The sequence below is a fragment of the Oncorhynchus kisutch genome, unplaced genomic scaffold, assembly GCF_002021735.2.
Source record: "Oncorhynchus kisutch isolate 150728-3 unplaced genomic scaffold, Okis_V2 scaffold1719, whole genome shotgun sequence".
Lineage (NCBI taxonomy): Eukaryota > Metazoa > Chordata > Actinopteri > Salmoniformes > Salmonidae > Oncorhynchus > Oncorhynchus kisutch.
In genome coordinates this window covers 11,859-32,007 of record NW_022263664.1, presented here as the reverse complement: position 1 = coordinate 32,007, position 20,149 = coordinate 11,859, and the positions used below count along the sequence as shown (strand labels likewise).

The 20,149-nt window shown below is 44.5% G+C and overlaps 1 protein-coding gene across 1 annotated transcript; it reads left to right on the top strand.

Moving 5' to 3' along the window:
* The first annotated feature begins 11,517 nt into the window (after positions 1-11,517).
* Positions 11,518-12,470, top strand: LOC116367757 (uncharacterized). Its single transcript, XM_031818921.1, has 2 exons — positions 11,518-11,860; positions 12,014-12,470. Exons 1-2 carry the CDS (start codon positions 11,584-11,586, stop codon positions 12,409-12,411), a joined length of 675 nt encoding a protein of 224 aa, XP_031674781.1. The 5' UTR covers positions 11,518-11,583; the 3' UTR covers positions 12,412-12,470.
* The last annotated feature ends 7,679 nt before the right edge of the window (positions 12,471-20,149 follow it).

Genomic DNA, 20,149 nt, shown 5'->3' with positions numbered 1-20,149 from the left:
AGCTCTACCACTCTGGGTGACAGGTATTACATCACTTAAGATGAGAAGCATAACGATACTACGAATGTTATCAAACTGAATAAAATATCCTTTCTCTTGCTCCATCTTTCTCAACTTCTCTCCTCTCTCCGTCTCTCCTCTCTTTCTCTATCACCTTCTCTCCTCTCTCTGTCTCTCTCTCTCCCTCTCTCCTCTCTCTCTCCTTCTCTCCCCTCTTCTCTCTCTCCCTCTCTCTCCCTCTCCTCTCTCTCTCTCTCTCTGTCCACAGGGCAGGTGTTTAGTAGCATGGTTCATCAGAGGCCTGTGGCACTAACAGAAGGTCCTGGAGGAGACGTTCAACTCACCTGCAGCCATACGATCTCTAACTACTACGTGATACTATGGTACAAACAGTCAGCAGGAGACACTGCTATGAAACTCATTGGTTATGCATATACCAAGTTAATAACCATGGAGAAATCATTTGAAAAGCACTTCAATGTGAGTGGAGATGGTGGGAAAGAGGCTTATCTTCATCTATTGAGTCTGAGAGGACCTGAACACTGTGCAGTTTATTACTGTGCAGCCAGCCAACACAGTGATGTAGACTTCCTCCTGTTCTCTACTAAAACCCTGTCTGATGGTAATATTAGACCACGGCTCAGAACACCTGCATCTGAGGTTTGACTTTGACTCAATGCCAATGAATAAACACAGATGGATGATGGCATAAGGTGATATCTGTCCTAGTACAGTATACCAGTATTTACAGTTTACTGTCACCACTCATTAACATACATTATGCAATGTTACAATGTCATATTCCATTACTCCATTTCTATCTCTCCCCTCTCTCTCTCTCTCTCTCTCTCTCTCTCTCTCTCTATCTCTCCCCTCTCTCTCTCTCTATCTCTCCCCTCTCTCTCTATCTCTCCCCTCTCGCTCAATTCAATTCAATTCAATGGCTTTATTGGCATGGGAAACATGTGTTAACATTGCCAAAGCAAGTGAGGTAGACAACATACAAAGTGAATATATAAAGTGAAAAACAACAAAAATTAACAGTAAACATTACACATACAGAAGTTTCAAAACAGTAAAGACATTACAAATGTCATATTATATATATATACAGTGTTCTAACAATGTACAAATGGCTAAAGGACACAAGATAAAATAAATAAGCATAAATATGGGTTGTGTTTACAATGGTGTTTGTTCTTCACTGGTTGCCCTTTTCTCGTGGCAACAGGTCACAAATCTTGCTGCTGTGATGGCACACTGTGGAATTTCACCCAGTAGATATGGGAGTTTTTCAAAATTGGATTTGTTTTCGAATTCTTTGTGGATCTGTGTAATCTGAGGGAAATATGTCTCTCTAATATGGTCATACATTGGGCAGGAGGTTAGGAAGTGCAGCTCAGTTTCCACCTCATTTTGTGGGCAGTGAGCACATAGCCTGTCTTCTCTTGAGAGCCATGTCTGCCTACGGCGGCCTTTCTCAATAGCAAGGCTATGCTCACTGAGTCTGTACATAGTCAAGGCTTTCCTTAATTTTGGGTCAGTCACAGTGGTCAGGTATTCTGCCGCTGTGTACTCTCTGTGTAGGGCCAAATAGCATTCTAGTTTGCTCTGTTTTTTTGTTAATTCTTTCCAATGTGTTAAGTAGTTATCTTTTTGTTTTCTCATGATTTGGTTGGGTCTAATTGTGCTGCTGTCCTGGGGCTCTGTAGTGTGTGTTTGTGTTTGTGAACAGAGCCCCAGGACCAGCTTGCTTAGGGGACTCTTCTCCAGGTTCATCTCTCTGTAGGTGATGGCTTTGTTATGGAATGTTTGTGAATCGCTTCCTTTTAGGTGGTTGTAGAATTTAACAGCTCTTTTCTGGATTTTGATAATTAGTGGGTATCGGCCTAATTCTGCTCTGCATGCATTATTTGGTGTTCTACGTTGTACACGGAGGATATTTTTGCAGAATTCTGCGTGCAGAGTCTCAATTTGGTGTTTGTCCCATTTTGTGAAGTCTTGGTTGGTGAGCGGACCCCAGACCTCACAACCATAAAGGGCAATGGGCTCTATGACTGATTCAAGTATTTTTAGCCAAATCCTAATTGGTATGTTGAAATGTATGTTTCTTTTGATGGCATAGAATGCCCTTCTTGCCTTGTCTCTCAGATCGTTCACAGCTTTGTGGAAGTTACCTGTGGTGCTGATGTTTAGGCCAAGGTATGTATAGTTTTTTGTGTGCTCTAGGGCAACAGTGTCTAGATGGAATTTGTATTTGTGGTCCTGGTGACTGGACCTTTTTTGGAACACCATTATTTTGGTCTTACTGAGATTTACTGTCAGGGCCCAGGTCTGACAGAATCTGTGCATAAGATCTAGGTGCTGCTGTAGGCCCTCCTTGGTTGGTGACAGAAGCACCAGATCATCAGCAAACAGCAGACATTTGACTTCGGATTCTAGCAGGGGGAGGCCGGGTGCTGCAGACTTTTCTAGTGCCCTCGCCAATTCGTTGATATATATGTTGAAGAGGGTCTCTATCTCTCTCTCTCTCTCTCTCACTCTATCTCTCCCCTATCTCTCTCTCTCTCTATCTCTCTCTCTCTCTCACTCTCACAGTTCTGGTCTGAAGTCAGTGCATTGTACTACTGTTCTGATCTGAAGTCAGTCCAGTGATGTAGATCCCCTTCTCTCTTCTCCAAAAGCCCCTTCTGATCCTTTCCTCCATAACTGCAGTGTACATCAACACCCAGCACACCTGCTGTCCACCGCTGTAGATGTCTGAGCACATGGAGGAAGTTGATATCAAACCTCAAATTACATCCTGTGTCTAGTTTGAAGGCTGCAGAATCTATAACACAGATCAGATCTAAAGACTAAAAAAGAGAAATCCTTTAATGATGTAGATACCGGTATGTTCCACAATACACCTTTAAGTTGAACAGGAGACCTGTAGGTGAACAAGGGATCTGCTTGAATATCAACACAAGTTCTGACGTCAAAGTGATGTCATTTCCTTCCCCTCCGGCAGCTCAGTTCAGCTCCCCTTCTCTGTTGACTTGTTCTCCTTTCCCCCCTATGGGCTCTGGTCTAAAGTAGTGCACTAGAAAGGGAATAGGGTGCCATTTGGGATGCTGGCATACATTTGACACTCCCACTAGATGACATGACATCTCTGACTATCTGAAAACCCTTTCTCCTTGTCCATGTGACTCTTCTCTCCAGAACCATCAACATGATCAAGCTTCTCATACATGTAGCAACTCTACCACTATGGGTGACAGGTACTAAATCCCTCATGAAAGATAGATTTACTACTGAAATATATTGCTGTCAATATGCTGAGTAATACTGTATCTTTCATATGGTCTGTTTTCATCCACAGGGCTGTCACAAACAGACAAAGTTCACCAGACTCCTGCTGCAATACTAAAAGGACCTGAAGACAAAGTTAATCTCACCTGCAGCCACACTGTTTCAAATTACAACATGATACTGTGGTACCAACAGTCAGCCCAAAACACTGCTCTGAAACTCATTGGGTATGTGTGGAACACCAGTCCAACTGTGGAAGATTCCGTTAAAGGGCGTTTTGATGTCAGTGGAGATGCTGCAGCTAATAAAATGGCGTATCTACATTTTCCCAAAGTGACAGAAGCTGAAGACAGTGCAGTGTATTTCTGTGCTGCTAGTGAAGCACAGTGTTTCACTATACCCTCTCTCCTCTACAAAAACCCTCTCTGATCCTCTCATATAATACTGACTACAGCTCTATACACCTGCACCTGTCTTCAACCACTTCAACAACACTTTGCTATGAACCATTTGATATCAACCAGATGGTAATGATACTGTTATAAGTGGCTAGTTTAGATGGTTTAGGTGCACTTCCTCAGTTCTCCACCAGGAGTGTTTCTCAACACACATTTAGAAGATGCTGTAGAAGATGTTGTATCGTGACACTTTATGGGGCCCGGTCAAAGTTAGTGCACTATATAGGGAATAGGGTGTCACTTGGGACATTAGGGGTGCCTGGACCAGGGCCGGTGGTATGGGAGGGCCCTTGGAAGTCTGAGACAGGGCAGGTGGTTTTAGAGGGCTCTAGGTGGCCTGGGCTAGGGAATGTGGCAAGGGATGGCTCTAGGGGGCCTGGGACAGGGAATGTTGTTTTGGAGGGCCCTAGGGTGTCACGGTTCATGAATCCACTGCCTCCCTCTCTCTCTCTCTCTCTCTCTCTCTCTCTCTCTCTCTCTCTCTCTCCCGTGTTTGTGTGGGCGTGGTTCCCAATCTCAGCCTGATTGTCTGTGCCAGCTGGAATCACTTATCTTCCCTTTATATGTTCTGTAACCAGTGTTTCTTGTTGTCAGATCGTTGTTACTTCTCTGAGTTTGTGTCGTGTGTCCGTACTCATCTCTCACCGCCCTTGTGTGGATTATCTGCTGTGCTCCCTCCTACACATCCGGACACACTCCCCTGGATTTCTCAGCACGCTATCATCGGAAGATGCGCCCTAGTCCCTGGGTCGGATTCCGTCTGAGTACAGTCAGTCTGTCCTGTTGCTGCTGTAAACTGTATTCATTAAACCATCGTTGCTTGCATCTTGCATCCGCCTCTGTATTGTCACATAGGGAGCCTGGGCCAGTGAATGTGGTATGGGAGAGCCCTAGGGGGCCTTGGCCAGGGAATGCGGTACGGGAGGGTCCTAGGGGGCCTTGGGCAAGGGATTGCGGTACGGGAGGGCCCTAGGGGGCCTGGTCCTGGTGACCCGCTGTCTAAGTATTCGTAGACCCTATATCTGATGCTGTCTGGACAGTGAAACAGCACCTCTCTGTCTCCGTATGTGTAGACCATGTATCTGATGCTGTCTGGACAAAAAGAGTATGACGTGTCATGGGAGGGCCCTAGGGGCTCTGAGACATGGCTGGTGGTATTGGAGGGCCCCAGGTGGCCTGGGCCAGGGAATGTGATAGAGAAGACTCAAGGCTCTAATCGCTGCCAAAGGTGCTTCAACAAAGTACAGTCATGGCCAAAAGTTTTGAGAATGACACAAATATTAATTTCCACAAAGTTTGCTGCTTCAGTGTCTTTAGATATTATTGTCAGATGTTACTATTGAACACTGATGTATAATTACAAGCATTTCATAAGTGTCAAAGGCTTTTATTGGCAATTACATGAAGTTCATGCAGAGTCAATATTTGCAGTGTTGACCCTTCTTTTTCAAGACCTCTGCAATCCACCCTGGCATGCTGTCAATTAACTTCTGGGCCACATTCTGACTGATGGCAGCCCATTCTTGCATAATCAATTCTTGGAGTTTGTCAGAATTTGTGGGTTTTTGTTTGTCCACCCGCCTCTTGAGGTGTCATGCCCTGGTCAAAGTATTTTGTGTTTATCTTTATGTATTTGGTCAGGCCAGGGTGTGGCATGGGGTTTTTGTAATTGTGGTGTGTTTGTCTTGGGGTTTTGGTGGTGGTATTGGGATTGTTGCTAGTAGGGTTATCTAGCAAAGTCTATGGCTGTCTGGAGTGGTTCTCAATTAGAGGCAGGTGTTTATCGTTGTCTCTGATTGGGAACCATATTTAGGCAGCCATATTCTTTGAGTTTGTCGTGGGTGATTGTCCTTAGTGTCTTACTTGTACTCTCTGTTAGTTTGCACTAGATAGGCTGTTTTCGGTTTTCATTACGTTTATTTGTTTTGTAGTGTTTATTGTTCAGTCGTGTTTACGTTTTGTTTAATAAATATGGATCGCAATCGACACGCTGCAGTTTGGTCCGACACTCCTTCATCACCACTAGAAAACCGTAACATGAGGATTGACCACAAGTTGTCAATGGGATTAAGGTCTGGGGAGTTTCCTGGCCATGGACCCAAAATATCGATATTTTGTTCCCGAGCCACTTAGTTATCACTTTTGCCTTATGGCGAAGGTGCTCCATCATGCTGGAAAAGGCATGTTCTTCACCAAACTGTTCATGGATGGTTGGGAGAAGTTACTCTTGGGGGATGTGTTGGGACCATTTTTTTATTCATGGCTGTGTTCTTAGGCAAAATTGTGAGTGAGCCCACTCCCTCGGCTGAGAAGCAACCCCACACATGAATGGTCTCAGGATGCTTTACTGTTGGCATGACGCAGGACTGATGATAGCGCTCACCTTGTCTTCTCCAGACAAGCTTTTTTCCAGATGCCCCAAACAATCGGAAAGGGGATTCATTAAAGAAAATGACTTTACCCCAGTCCTCAGCAGTCCAAACCCTGCACCTTTTGCAAAATATCAGTCTGTCCCTGATGTTTTTCCTTGAGAGAAGTGGCTTCTTTGCTGCCCTTCTTGACACCAGGCCATCCTCCAAAAGTCTTCGCCTCACTGTGCGTGCAAATGCACTCACACCTGCCTGCTGCCATTTCTGAGCAAGCTCTGTACTGGTGGTGCCCCGATCCTGCAGCTCAATCAACTTTAGGAGACGGTCCTGGCGCTTGCTGGACTTTCTAGGGCGCCCTGAAGCCTTCTTCACAACAATTGAACTAACTGGTTGATTTAGGTGCAATCTTACTGGCAGCAATATCCTTGCCTGTGAAGCCCTTTTTTGTGCAATTCAATGATGACGGCACGTGTTTCCTTGCAGATAAGCATGGTTGACAGAGGAAGAACAATGATTCCAAGCACCATCCTCCTTTTGAAGCTTCCAGTCTGTTATTCAAACTCAATCAGAATGAAAGAGTGATCTCCAGCATTGTCCTCGTCAACATTCACACCTGTGTTAACGAGAGAATCACTGACATGATGTCAGCTTGTCCTTTTGTGGCATGGCTGAAATGCAGTGGAAATGTTTTTTGGGGATTCAGTTCATTTGCATGGCTAAGAGAGACTTTGCAATTAATTGCAATTCATCTGACCACTCTTCTTAACATTCTGGAGTATATGCAAAGTGCATTTATACAAACTGAGGCAGCAGACTTTGTAAAAATTAATATTTGTGTCAGTCTCAAAACTTTTGGCCACGGCTGTATATATGTGAAGAGTGTCAGTTTCAGTGTGTGTGGATAAGTGGTGGAGACCAGAGGATGGCTGAGTGGTAGAGACCTGAGGATGGCTGAGTGGTAGAGACCTGAGGATGGCTGAGTGGTGGAGACCTGAGGATGGCTGAGTGTTAGAGACCTGAGGATGGCTGAGTGGTGGACACCTAAGGATGGCTGAGTGGTAGAGACCTGAGGATGGCTGAGTGGTGGAGACCTGAGGATTCCTGAGTAGTAGAGACCTGAGGATGGCTGAGTAGTAGAGACCTGAGGATGGCTGAGTGGTGGAGACCTGAGGATGGCTGAGTGGTGGAGACCTGAGGATGGCTGAGTGGTGGAGACCTGAGGATGGCTGAGTGGTGGAGACCTGAGGATGGCTGAGTGGTAGAGACCTGAGGATGGCTGAGTGGTAGAGACCTGAGGATGGCTGAGTGGTAGAGACCTGAGGATGGCTGAGTGGTAGAGACCTGAGGATGGCTGAGTGGTAGAGACCTGAGGATGGCTGAGTGGTAGAGACCTGAGGATGGCTGAGTGGTAGAGACATGAGGATGGCTGAATGGTAGAGACCTGAGGATGGCTGAGTAGTAGAGACCTGAGGAAGGCTGAGTGGTGGAGACATGAGGATGTCTTATTGTTCTAGACATGAGGATGGCTGAATGGTAGAGACCTGAGGATGGCTGAGTAGTAGAGACCTGAGGATGGCTGAGTGGTGGAGACCTGAGAATGGCTGGGAGGTGGGACAAAGGACGTATCAGAGGCATGCTGAGTGGGAATAGGGGATCTGCGTAAACTAAACCAATTATAACTATCCTAAACGACAATTTTCAAGACATTTTGACATTTGAGAGAGACATATTGGGAGGCATAAAGCAATCACAGGTGTTGATTATGAGAGCTAGCTAAGACAACAACAGGTAAGACAACAGCAGCTAATCAGCTACGACAACAACAACAGGTCAAATGGAGTTGAAAGGCCAGAAAGTGCAGAAAGGGTCAGTTAACTACACACAGGGCCTGAGTTCGGGGCAAGGGGAAACAGATAAACAACAAATAAACAAATGGAGTACCGGTATTTAATGAACAGTCCAGCAGGCATCAGCTATGTAGCCAGGTGATCATAGGGTCCAGTGAACAGCAATAGATGGAACAGGGAAGACACTGTGTAGTTGTTACTACCTAGCAAGCTGGAGACACTGCGTTTAAAGTTAGCAGTCTGGGGCTAGTAGAAGTGCCTGCTCCCACGTCTACTACCTAGCAAGCTGGAGACACAGCGTTTAAAGTTAGCAGTCTGGGGCTAGTAGAAGCACCTGCTCCGACGTCTACTACCTAGCAAGCTGGAGACACAGCGTTTAAAGTTAGCAGTCTGGGGCTAGTAGAAGTGCCTGCTCCCACGTCTACTACCTAGCAAGCTGGAGACACAGCGTTTAAAGTTAGCAGTCTGGGGCTAGTAGAAGCACCTGCTCCGACATCTACTTCCTAGCAAGCTGGAGACACAGCGTTTAAAGTTAGCAGGCCGAGGCTAGTAGAAACGCCTGCTCCGACGTCTGGCAAAGGCCTGTTGGTGGCACAGCGGATGGAGTTACGTCGGCAGACCAGTTGTGATGGAACGGCGGGGCTTCGTGTCGGCAAAGGGTCCAGGACAGTTTGCGAAAGAAGTATTGTGGTTGTAGTAATTTTGTTTGCTAGCCGTGAGATAAGCCTGGCTAACATCTAACTGGTGCTAGCTTCAGGCCAACTTCAGGACAGGGACGTTAGCCACTATAGCCACTCGGTAGCAGCTAGCTAGCAGCGATGATCCGATGTAAAGGTCCAGAGCTTACTGCAAGGATCCGGTGGACTAGTGTAGTTCATGCAGTGTTGGGGAAGAGTCCGGAAGGCATCAGCTGTGTAGCCAAGTGATCACTGAGCGGGACGGGAGGTGGGCCACTCTTTATCACTTTATCACAGTACTACGTCACACCAGACCAATGTCTGCCTGCTTGACTGCCAACAACTCAGATACACATTTAATACTTATTTTCCACCATAATTTGCAAATAAATTCATTAAAGAATCCTACAATGTGATTTTCTAGATTTTTTTTCTTCTCATTTTGTCTGTCATAGTTGAAGTGTACCCATGATAAAAAATTACAGACTAAATTATGAGGAAAATGACAGGCCTCTCTCATCTTTTTAAGTGGGGGAACTTGCACAATTGGTGGCTGACTAAATATTTTTGGCCCCACTGTATCCTGAATGACTACAGTAGTTATAACAAACCGGTCTCTCTCTCCTCTTCTGTAACATGTGAACGGCTCTGTTCCAGCGTTCCTCAGTCTCCATCTTCAGTATTTCAGAGTTCTGGAGAAACTGCAGTCCTGTTCACACACTCTCCCCAGCTACAACACCATACTGTGGTATCAGCAGGTGGAACACACTCTCCCCAGCTACAACACCATACTGTGGTATGAGCAGGAGGAACACTCTCTCCCCAGCTACAACACCATACTGTGGTATCAGCTGGTGGAACACACTCTCCCCAGCTACAACACCATACTGTGGTATCAGCAGGTGAAGCTGCTCTGATATATCTACCATGATGGGGTAAACCTAGAGACTGATAGCAGTGTCTTAGACCGCTGCCCCACTAGGGAGGCTCCCTCCAAAAAGTTGTTAATGTTTATCAATTGCCTTCCTCAACGTATCAACATACTAAAATACTACACAGGACTCTTAAAGAATTTAATTGAAATGTATTTTTTGATCACAGAGACAATGAGAAAATATGGGGGAAAAAAATAATGAAATGCCCGAGCCCCAAGTAATACATTTGGGCCAGATTACTCTCACCGGAATCGGCCCGAGATCAGTCCCCACATCCTAGCCATACGTAATATGTGACATTATATACTTTCGGGGAAAATAGACATAGGCATTTAACGCCATTGACCATTCCCTACTCATTCATAAACTATCTGAAATGGGCCTAGACAATAAGTCTTGCAAATGGTTTAAGAGCTATCTGACAGACAGGACATAATGTGTGCGTTCTGATGGTGTTGTGTCTAGTTTCCTGGATATTAGGTGTACCACAGGGCTCAGTATTGGGACCATTTCATTGCTGTCTCTGGCTCCAAACCCACCCCGTCCGGACATCTAGATGTATAAGCTAATGATCCATCATGTAACCATATAAATGTTCTATGATCTCTATAGTTATGTACTTGAAAATGTATCAATGGCACATTGAAATGGCACATTCGGTCAAACTCCTGACAGACTTGATACAAAATATTGTGCAGTAATGTAATTCTTCACTGGATCAGTCTGAAACTTTGCACACACACAACTGCCATCTGGTGGCAAATATCCAAATAACAGCTAGACTCCAATCTGAAACTATGGCATTTGTCTTGCATTTCAAAGATTATTCATTTTTGAGGGGAAAAAATGTGAAGTTGTTGTACAGACCAAAACGTATAAGATCTCCAAAGCCTGTGTTAACTTCAGACCTTATATCCCAAAACCCCATTATTTTGCCCCTTCATTTCTCCCATAGCAATGGTCAACAAACCAGAGGTAGAAAATGCTGACTCATTTCAGTGTTTTAGGACTACAAGCTGGTGAGCTCTATAGGATAGAATATAATATGTAAAGAGCTGATGGTCTCATCATGGACTGTAGGGGGACCTCTAACTTTAATAATGTGAATGTCTCTACAGTCTGAACCACTAATTAGCATGATGTATTCAGATCATCAGTCCCTCCCACTTCACTGACATGTTGAATATGGTGGAACCTGGTCTACTGATTGTCATCTATTCATCTATGTGACACTCCTCTTGTTTTATATACATTGATACCAGACTCTTTCCAGCACTCTCACATATAACGTGATCAAACATGTTCACATGTCTCTTCTCTGTTACTGTCTCACTGCTCTGTGCTGCAGGTAGTTTCATAATGTTTCATTTATTTAACCAGGAAAGTTAAGAACAACATTATTATTTACAATGAAGGACTTCTCTAGTTATTGATATTGATGTTTCCAAGCATATGTTCACTACACCTGAGTCTTGATGTATTCAGGTCTAACTGTACCTAACTCTATTGATTTCATTCTCACTGTGTCCTTACAGGTCTTGTTGAGGGGAGTGAAGTCACTCAGACACCCACCATACTCTGGAAACTGAAAGACAGTGATGCTCTGATGAACTGCAATCACACTAAGGGATCTACCTACACCCAGATGTACTGGTACAGACAGCTTCCAGGAGAGGGAATGAAGCAGGTAGTTTACACAAGTAGTTATAGCGATCCAGAATATGGAGACTTCAGTAAAGACAAATATCCAACTGTTAAGGCTATAGCTGAGAGTGGATCTTTCACAGTGAAGAAGTTGGAGACAGGAGACAGTGGAATGTACTTCTGTGCTGTGAGTGAACACAGTGATACAGACAACAAGTACAGCTGCACAAAAACCCCAGTATTTCAATAGGATGTAATATAATATGTAAATAGATGGTCTCATCACATACTGTAGGGGACCTCTAACTCTAGTTCTTCTAATGTCTGATGGTTTCATTGTCATGATCATGTAATCAGTCATGTTCACAGTGAGGTCCTATGAGCAAGCTTTACAGTACAGGCTTCCTGACACTCCTTCTAACACTGTCACTATCCACCACCCTGAAGGAAACATGCTACTACAACAGCCAATCTCCTTTCACCTCAGAGCTTCACCCAGGAGACACTCATATCACATCCTCATCATCATCGTCTTCCTCAGCATATTCATCATCTTCATCATCATCATAATATTTTTCTTCATCATGATGTTCAGAGTTCTGATTCACCTGGCAGCTCTACCACTCTGGGTGACAGGTATTACATCACTTACGATAAGAAGCCTAACGACACTACGAATGTCATCAAACTGAATAAAATATATTTTCTCTCGCATCTTCTCTCTCTATGTTTCTCTCTCTTCATCACCTTCTCTCTCTCCCTTTCTCCTCTCTCTCTCTCTGTCCACAGGGCAGTTGTTTAGTAGCATGGTTCATCAGAGGCCTGTGGCACTAACAGAAGGTCCTGGAGGAGACGTTCAACTCACCTGCAGCCATACGATCCCTAACTACTACGTGATACTATGGTACAAACAGTCAGCAGGAGACACTGCTATGAAACTCATTGGTTATGCATATACCAAGTCAATAACCATGGAGAAATCATTTGAAAAGCACTTTAATGTGAGTGGAGACGGTGGGAAAGAGGCTTATCTTCATCTAGTGAGTCTGAGAGGACCTGAACACAGTGCAGTTTATTACTGTGCAGCCAGCCAACACAGTGATGTAGACTTCCTCCTGCTCTCTACTAAAACCCTGTCTGATGGTAATATTAGACCACGGCTCAGAACACCTGCATCTGAGGTTTGACTTTGACTCAGGGCCAATGAATAAACACAGATGGATGATGGCATAAGGTGATATCTGTCCTGGTACAGTATACCAGTATTTACAGTTTACTGTCACCACCCATTAACATACATTATGCAATGTTACAATGTCAAATTCTATTACTCCATTTCTATCTCTATAAAAAGAGAAATCCTTTAATGATGTAGATACCGGTATGTTCCACAATACACCTTTAAGTTGAACAGGAGACCTGTAGGTGAACAAGGGATCTGCTTGAATATCAACACAAGTTCTGACATCAAAGTGATGTCATTTCCTTCCTCTCCGGCAGCTCAGTTCAGCTGCCCTTCTCTGTTGACTTATTCTCCTCTCCCCCCTATGGGCTCTGGTCTAAAGTAGTGCACTAGAAAGGGAATAGGGTGCCATTTGGGATGCTGACATACATTTGACACTCCCACTAGATGACATGACATCTCTGACTATCTGAAAACCCTTTCTCCTTGTCCATGTGACTCTTCTCTCCAGAACCATCAACATGATCAAGCTTCTCATACATGTAGCAACTCTACCACTATGGGTGACAGGTACTAAATCCCTCATGAAAGATAGATTTACTACTGAAATATATTGCTGTCAATATGCTGAGTAATACTGTATATTTCATATGGTCTGTTTTCATCCACAGGGCTGTCACAAACAGACAAAGTTCACCAGACTCCTACTGCAATACTAAAAGGACCTGAAGACAAAGTTAATCTCACTTGCAGCCACACTGTTTCAAGCTACGACACGATACTGTGGTACCAACAGTCAGCCCAAAACACTGCTCTGAAACTCATTGGGTATGTGAGATACACCAGTCCAACAGTGGAAGATTCCTTTAAAGGGCGTTTTGATGTCAGTGGAGATGCTGCAGCTAATAAAATGGCGTATCTACATTTTCCCAAAGTGACAGAAGCTGAAGACAGTGCAGTGTATTTCTGTGCTGCTAGTGAAGCACAGTGTTTCACTATACCCTCTCTCCTCTACAAAAACCCTCTCTGATCCTCTCATATAATACTGACTACAGCTCTATACACCTGCACCTGTCTTCAACCACTTCAACAACACTTTGCTATGAACCATTTCATATCAGACAGATGGTAATGATACTGTTATAAGTGGCTAGTTTAGATGGTTTAGGTATGGGTGCCTGGACCAGGGTCGGTGGTATTGGAGGGCCATACTGGGCCTGAGGCAGTGCCGGTGGCATGGGAGGGCCTTAGGGGGTCTGAGACAGGGCCGGTGGTGTTGGAGGGCTCTAGGTGGAATGTGGTAAGGCTCTATGGAATGTGTGGAATGTGGTATGGGAGGCACCTAGGGAGCCTGGGCCAGGCTGAGTGGTAGAGACCTTAGGATGGCTGAGTGGTAGAGACCTGAGGATGGCTGAGTGGTGGAGACCTGAGGATTCCTGAGTAGTAGAGACCTGAGGATGGCTGAGTAGTAGAGACCTGAGGATGGCTGAGTGGTGGAGACCTGAGGATGGCTGAGTGGTGGAGACCTGAGGATGGCTGAGTGGTGGAGACCTGAGGATGGCTGAGTGGTGGAGACCTGAGGATGGCTGAGTGGTAGAGACCTGAGGATGGCTGAGTGGTAGAGACCTGAGGATGGCTGAGTGGTAGAGACCTGAGGATGGCTGAGTGGTAGAGACCTGAGGATGGCTGAGTGGTAGAAACCTGAGGATGGCTGAGTGGTAGAGACCTGAGGATGGCTGAGTGGTAGAGACCTGAGGATGGCTGAGTGGTAGAGACATGAGGATGGCTGAATGGTAGAGACCTGAGGATGGCTGAGTAGTAGAGACCTGAGGAAGGCTGAGTGGTGGAGACATGAGGATGTCTTATTGTTCTAGACATGAGGATGGCTGAATGGTAGAGACCTGAGGATGGCTGAGTAGTAGAGACCTGAGGATGGCTGAGTGGTGGAGACCTGAGAATGGCTGGGAGGTGGGACAAAGGACGTATCAGAGGCATGCTGAGTGGGAATAGGGGCTCTGCGTAAACTAAACCAATTATAACTATCCTAAACGACAATTTTCAAGACATTTTGACATTTGAGAGAGACATATTGGGAGGCATAAAGCAATCACAGGTGTTGATTGGGAGAGCTAGCTAAGACAACAACAGGTAAGACAAAAGCAGCTAATCAGCTACGACAACAACAACAGGTCAAATGGAGTTGAAAAGCCAGAAAGTGCAGAAAGGGTCAGTTAACTACACACAGGGCCTGAGTTCGGGGCAAGGGGCAACAGATAAACAACAAATAAACAAATGGAGTACCGGTATTTAATGAACAGTCCAGCAGGCATCAGCTATGTAGCCAGGTGATCATAGGGTCCAGTGAACAGCAATAGATGGAACAGGGAAGCCACTGTGTAGTTGTTACTACCTAGCAAGCTGGAGACACTGCGTTTAAAGTTAGCAGTCTGGGGCTAGTAGAAGTGCCTGCTCCCACGTCTACTACCTAGCAAGCTGGAGACACAGCGTTTAAAGTTAGCAGTCTGGGGCTAGTAGAAGCACCTGCTCCGACGTCTACTACCTAGCAAGCTGGAGACACAGCGTTTAAAGTTAGCAGTCTGGGGCTAGTAGAAGTGCCTGCTCCCACGTCTACTACCTAGCAAGCTGGAGACACAGCGTTTAAAGTTAGCAGTCTGGGGCTAGTAGAAGCACCTGCTCCGACATCTACTTCCTAGCAAGCTGGAGACACAGCGTTTAAAGTTAGCAGGCCGAGGCTAGTAGAAACGCCTGCTCCGACGTCTGGCAAAGGCCGGTTGGGGGCACAGCGGATGGAGTTACGTCGGCAGACCAGTTGTGGTGGAACGGCGGGGCTTCGTGTCGGCAAAGGGTCCAGGACAGTTTGCGAAAGAAGTATTGTGGTTGTAGTAATTTTGTTTGCTAGCCGTGAGATAAGCCTGGCTAACATCTAACTGGTGCTAGCTTCAGGCCAACTTCAGGACAGGGGCGTTAGCCACTATAGCCACTCGGTAGCAGCTAGCTAGCAGCGATGATCCGATGTAAAGGTCCAGAGCTTACTGCAAGGATCCGGTGGACTAGTGTAGTTCATGCAGTGTTGGGGAAGAGTCCGGAAGGCATCAGCTGTGTAGCCAAGTGATCACTGAGCGGGACGGGAGGTGGGCCACTCTTTATCACTTTATCACAGTACTACGTCACACCAGACCAATGTCTGCCTGCTTGACTGCCAACAACTCAGATACACATTTAATACTTATTTTCCACCATAATTTCCAAATAAATTCATTAAAGAATCCTACAATGTGATTTTCTAGATTTTTTTTTCTTCTCATTTTGTCTGTCATAGTTGAAGTGTACCCATGATAAAAAATTACAGACTAAATTATGAGGAAAATGACAGGCCTCTCTCATCTTTTTAAGTGGGGGAACTTGCACAATTGGTGGCTGACAAAATATTTTTGGCCCCACTGTATCCTGAATGACTACAGTAGTTATAACAAACCGGTCTCTCTCTCCTCTTCTGTAACATGTGAACGGCTCTGTTCCAGCGTTCCTCAGTCTCCATCTTCAGTATTTCAGAGTTCTGGAGAAACTGCAGTCCTGTTCACACACTCTCCCCAGCTACAACACCATACTGTGGTATCAGCAGGTGGAACACACTCTCCCCAGCTACAACACCATACTGTGGTATGAGCAGGAGGAACACACTCTCCCCAGCTACAACACCATACTGTGGTATCAGCTGGTGGAACACACTCTCCCCAGCTACAACACCATACTGTGGTATCAGCAGGTGAAGCTGCTCTGATATATCTACCATGATGGGGTAAACCTAGAGACTGATAGCAGTGTCTTAGACCGCTGCCCCACTAGGGAGGCTCTCTCCAAAAAGTTGTTAATGTTTATCAATTGCCTTCCTCAACGTATCAACATACTAAAATACTACACAGGACTCTTAAAGAATTTAATTGAAATGTATTTTTTGATCACAGAGACAATGAGAAAATATGGGGGAAAAAAATAATGAAATGCCCGAGCCCCAAGTAATACATTTGGGCCAGATTACTCTCACCGGAATCGGCCCGAGATCAATCCCCACATCCTAGCCATACGTAATATGTGACATTATATACTTTCGGGGTAAATAGACATAGGCATTCAACGCCATTGACCATTCCCTACTCATTCATAAACTATCTGAAATGGGCCTAGACAATAAGTCTTGCAAATGGTTTAAGAGCTATCTGACAGACAGGACATAATGTGTGCGTTCTGATGGTGTTGTGTCTAGTTTCCTGGATATTAGGTGTACCACAGGGCTCAGTATTGGGACCATTTCATTGCTGTCTCTGGCTCCAAACCCACCCCGTCCGGACATCTAGATGTATAAGCTAATGATCCATCATGTAACCATATAAATGTTCTATGATCTCTATAGTTATGTACTTGAAAATGTATCAATGGCACATTGAAATGGCACATTCGGTCAAACTCCTGACAGACTTGATACAAAATATTGTGCAGTAATGTAATTCTTCACTGGATCAGTCTGAAACTTTGCACACACACAACTGCCATCTGGTGGCAAAAATCCAAATAACAGCTAGACTCCAATCTGAAACTATGGCATTTGTCTTGCATTTCAAAGATTATTCATTTTTGAGGGGAAAAAATGTGAAGTTGTTGTACAGACCAAAACGTATAAGATCTCCAAAGCCTGTGTTAACTTCAGACCTTATATCCCAAAACCCCATTATTTTGCCCCTTCATTTCTCCCATAGCAATGGTCAACAAACCAGAGGTAGAAAATGCTGACTAATTACCGTGTTTTAGGACTACAAGCTGGTGAGCTCTATAGGATAGAATATAATATGTAAAGAGCTGATGGTCTCATCATGGACTGTAGGGGGACCTCTAACTTTAATAATGTGAATGTCTCTACAGTCTGAACCACTAATTAGCATGATGTATTCAGATCATCAGTCCCTCCCACTTCACTGACATGTTGAATATGGTGGAACCTGGTCTACTGATTGTCATCTATTCATCTATGTGACACTCCTCTTGTTTTATATACATTGATACCAGACTCTTTCCAGCACTCTCACATATAACGTGATCAAACATGTTCACATGTCTCTTCTCTGTTACTGTCTCACTGCTCTGTGCTGCAGGTAGTTTCATAATGTTTCATTTATTTAACCAGGAAAGTTAAGAACAACATTATTATTTACAATGAAGGACTTCTCTAGTTATTGATATTGATGTTTCCAAGCGTATGTTCACTACACCTGAGTCTTGATGTATTCAGGTCTAACTGTACCTAACTCTATTGATTTCATTCTCACTGTGTCCTTACAGGTCTTGTTGAGGGGAGTGAAGTCACTCAGACACCCACCATACTCTGGGAACTGAAAGACAGTGATGCTCTGATGAACTGCAATCACACTAAGGGATCTACCTACACCCAGATGTACTGGTACAGACAGCTTCCAGGAGAGGGAATGAAGCAGGTAGTTTACACAAGTAGTTATAGCGATCCAGAATATGGAGACTTCAGTAAAGACAAATATCCAACTGTTAAGGCTATAGCTGAGAGTGGATCTTTCACAGTGAAGAAGTTGGAGACAGGAGACAGTGGAATGTACTTCTGTGCTGTGAGTGAACACAGTGATACAGACAACAAGTACAGCTGCACAAAAACCCCAGTATTTCAATAGGATGTAATATAATATGTAAATAGATGGTCTCATCACATACTGTAGGGGACCTCTAACTCTAGTTCTTCTAATGTCTGATGGTTACATTGTCATGATCATGTAATCAGTCATGTTCACAGTGAGGTCCTATGAGCAAGCTTTACAGTACAGGCTTCCTGACACTCCTTCTAACACTGTCACTATCCTCCACCCTGAAGGAAACATGCTACTACAACAGCCAATCTCCTTTCACCTCAGAGCTTCACCCAGGAGACACTCATATCACATCCTCATCATCATCGTCTTCCTCAGCATATTCATCATCTTCATCATCATCATGATATTTTTCTTCATCATGATGTTCAGAGTTCTGATTCACCTGGCAGCTCTACCACTCTGGGTGACAGGTATTACATCACTTACGATAAGAAGCCTAACGACACTACGAATGTCATCAAACTGAATAAAATATCCTTTCTCTCGCATCTTCTCTCTCTATGTTTCTCTCTCTTCATCACCTTCTCTCTCTCCCTTTCTCCTCTCTCTCTCTCTGTCCACAGGGCAGTTGTTTAGTAGCATGGTTCATCAGAGGCCTGTGGCACTAACAGAAGGTCCTGGAGGAGACGTTCAACTCACCTGCAGCCATACGATCCCTAACTACTACGTGATACTATGGTACAAACAGTCAGCAGGAGACACTGCTATGAAACTCATTGGTTATGCATATACCAAGTCAATAACCATGGAGAAATCATTTGAAAAGCACTTTAATGTGAGTGGAGACGGTGGGAAAGAGGCTTATCTTCATCTAGTGAGTCTGAGAGGACCTGAACACAGTGCAGTTTATTACTGTGCAGCCAGCCAACACAGTGATGTAGACTTCCTCCTGCTCTCTACTAAAACCCTGTCTGATGGTAATATTAGACCACGGCTCAGAACACCTGCATCTGAGGTTTGACTTTGACTCAGTGCCAATGAATAAACACAGATGGATGATGGCATAAGGTGATATCTGTCCTGGTACAGTATACCAGTATTTATAGTTTACTGTCACCACTCATTAACATACATTATGCAATGTTACAATGTCAAATTCTATTACTCCATTTCTATCTATATAAAAAGAGAAATCCTTTAATGATGTAGATACCGGTATGTTCCACAATACACCTTTAAGTTGAACAGGAGACCTGTTGGTGAACAAGGGATCTGCTTGAATATCAACACAAGTTCTGACATCAAAGTGATGTCATTTCCTTCCCCTCCGGCAGCTCAGTTCAGCTGCCCTTCTCTGTTGACTTATTCTCCTCTCCCCCCTATGGGCTCTGGTCTAAAGTAGTGCACTAGAAAGGGAATAGGGTGCCATTTGGGATGCTGGCATACATTTGACACTCCCACTAGATGACATGACATCTCTGACTATCTGAAAACCCTTTCTCCTTGTCCATGTGACTCTTCTCTCCAGAACCATCAACATGATCAAGCTTCTCATACATGTAGCAACTCTACCACTATGGGTGACAGGTACTAAATCCCTCATGAAAGATAGATTTACTACTGAAATATATTGCTGTCAATATGCTGAGTAATACTGTATCTTTCATATGGTCTGTTTTCATCCACAGGGCTGTCACAAACAGACAAAGTTCACCAGACTCCTACTGCAATACTAAAAGGACCTGAAGACAATGTTAATCTCACTTGCAGCCACACTGTTTCAAGCTACGACACGATACTGTGGTACCAACAGTCAGCCCAAAACACTGCTCTGAAACTCATTGGGTATGTGAGATACACCAGTCCAACAGTGGAAGATTCCTTTAAAGGGCGTTTTGATGTCAGTGGAGATGCTGCAGCTAATAAAATGGCGTATCTACATTTTCCCAAAGTGACAGAAGCTGAAGACAGTGCAGTGTATTTCTGTGCTGCTAGTGAAGCACAGTGTTTCACTATACCCTCTCTCCTCTACAAAAACCCTCTCTGATCCTCTCATATAATACTGACTACAGCTCTATACACCTGCACCTGTCTTCAACCACTTCAACAACA

Bases quoted from the DNA above. Each gene is read 5' to 3' on its own strand.
- LOC116367757 (XM_031818921.1), top strand. From the start codon at position 11,584: ATGTTCACAGTGAGGTCCTATGAGCAAGCTTTACAGTACAGGCTTCCT. The intron at 11,861-12,013 runs GTATTACATCAC...CTCTGTCCACAG, and splicing joins TCTACCACTCTGGGTGACAG to GGCAGTTGTTTAGTAGCATG.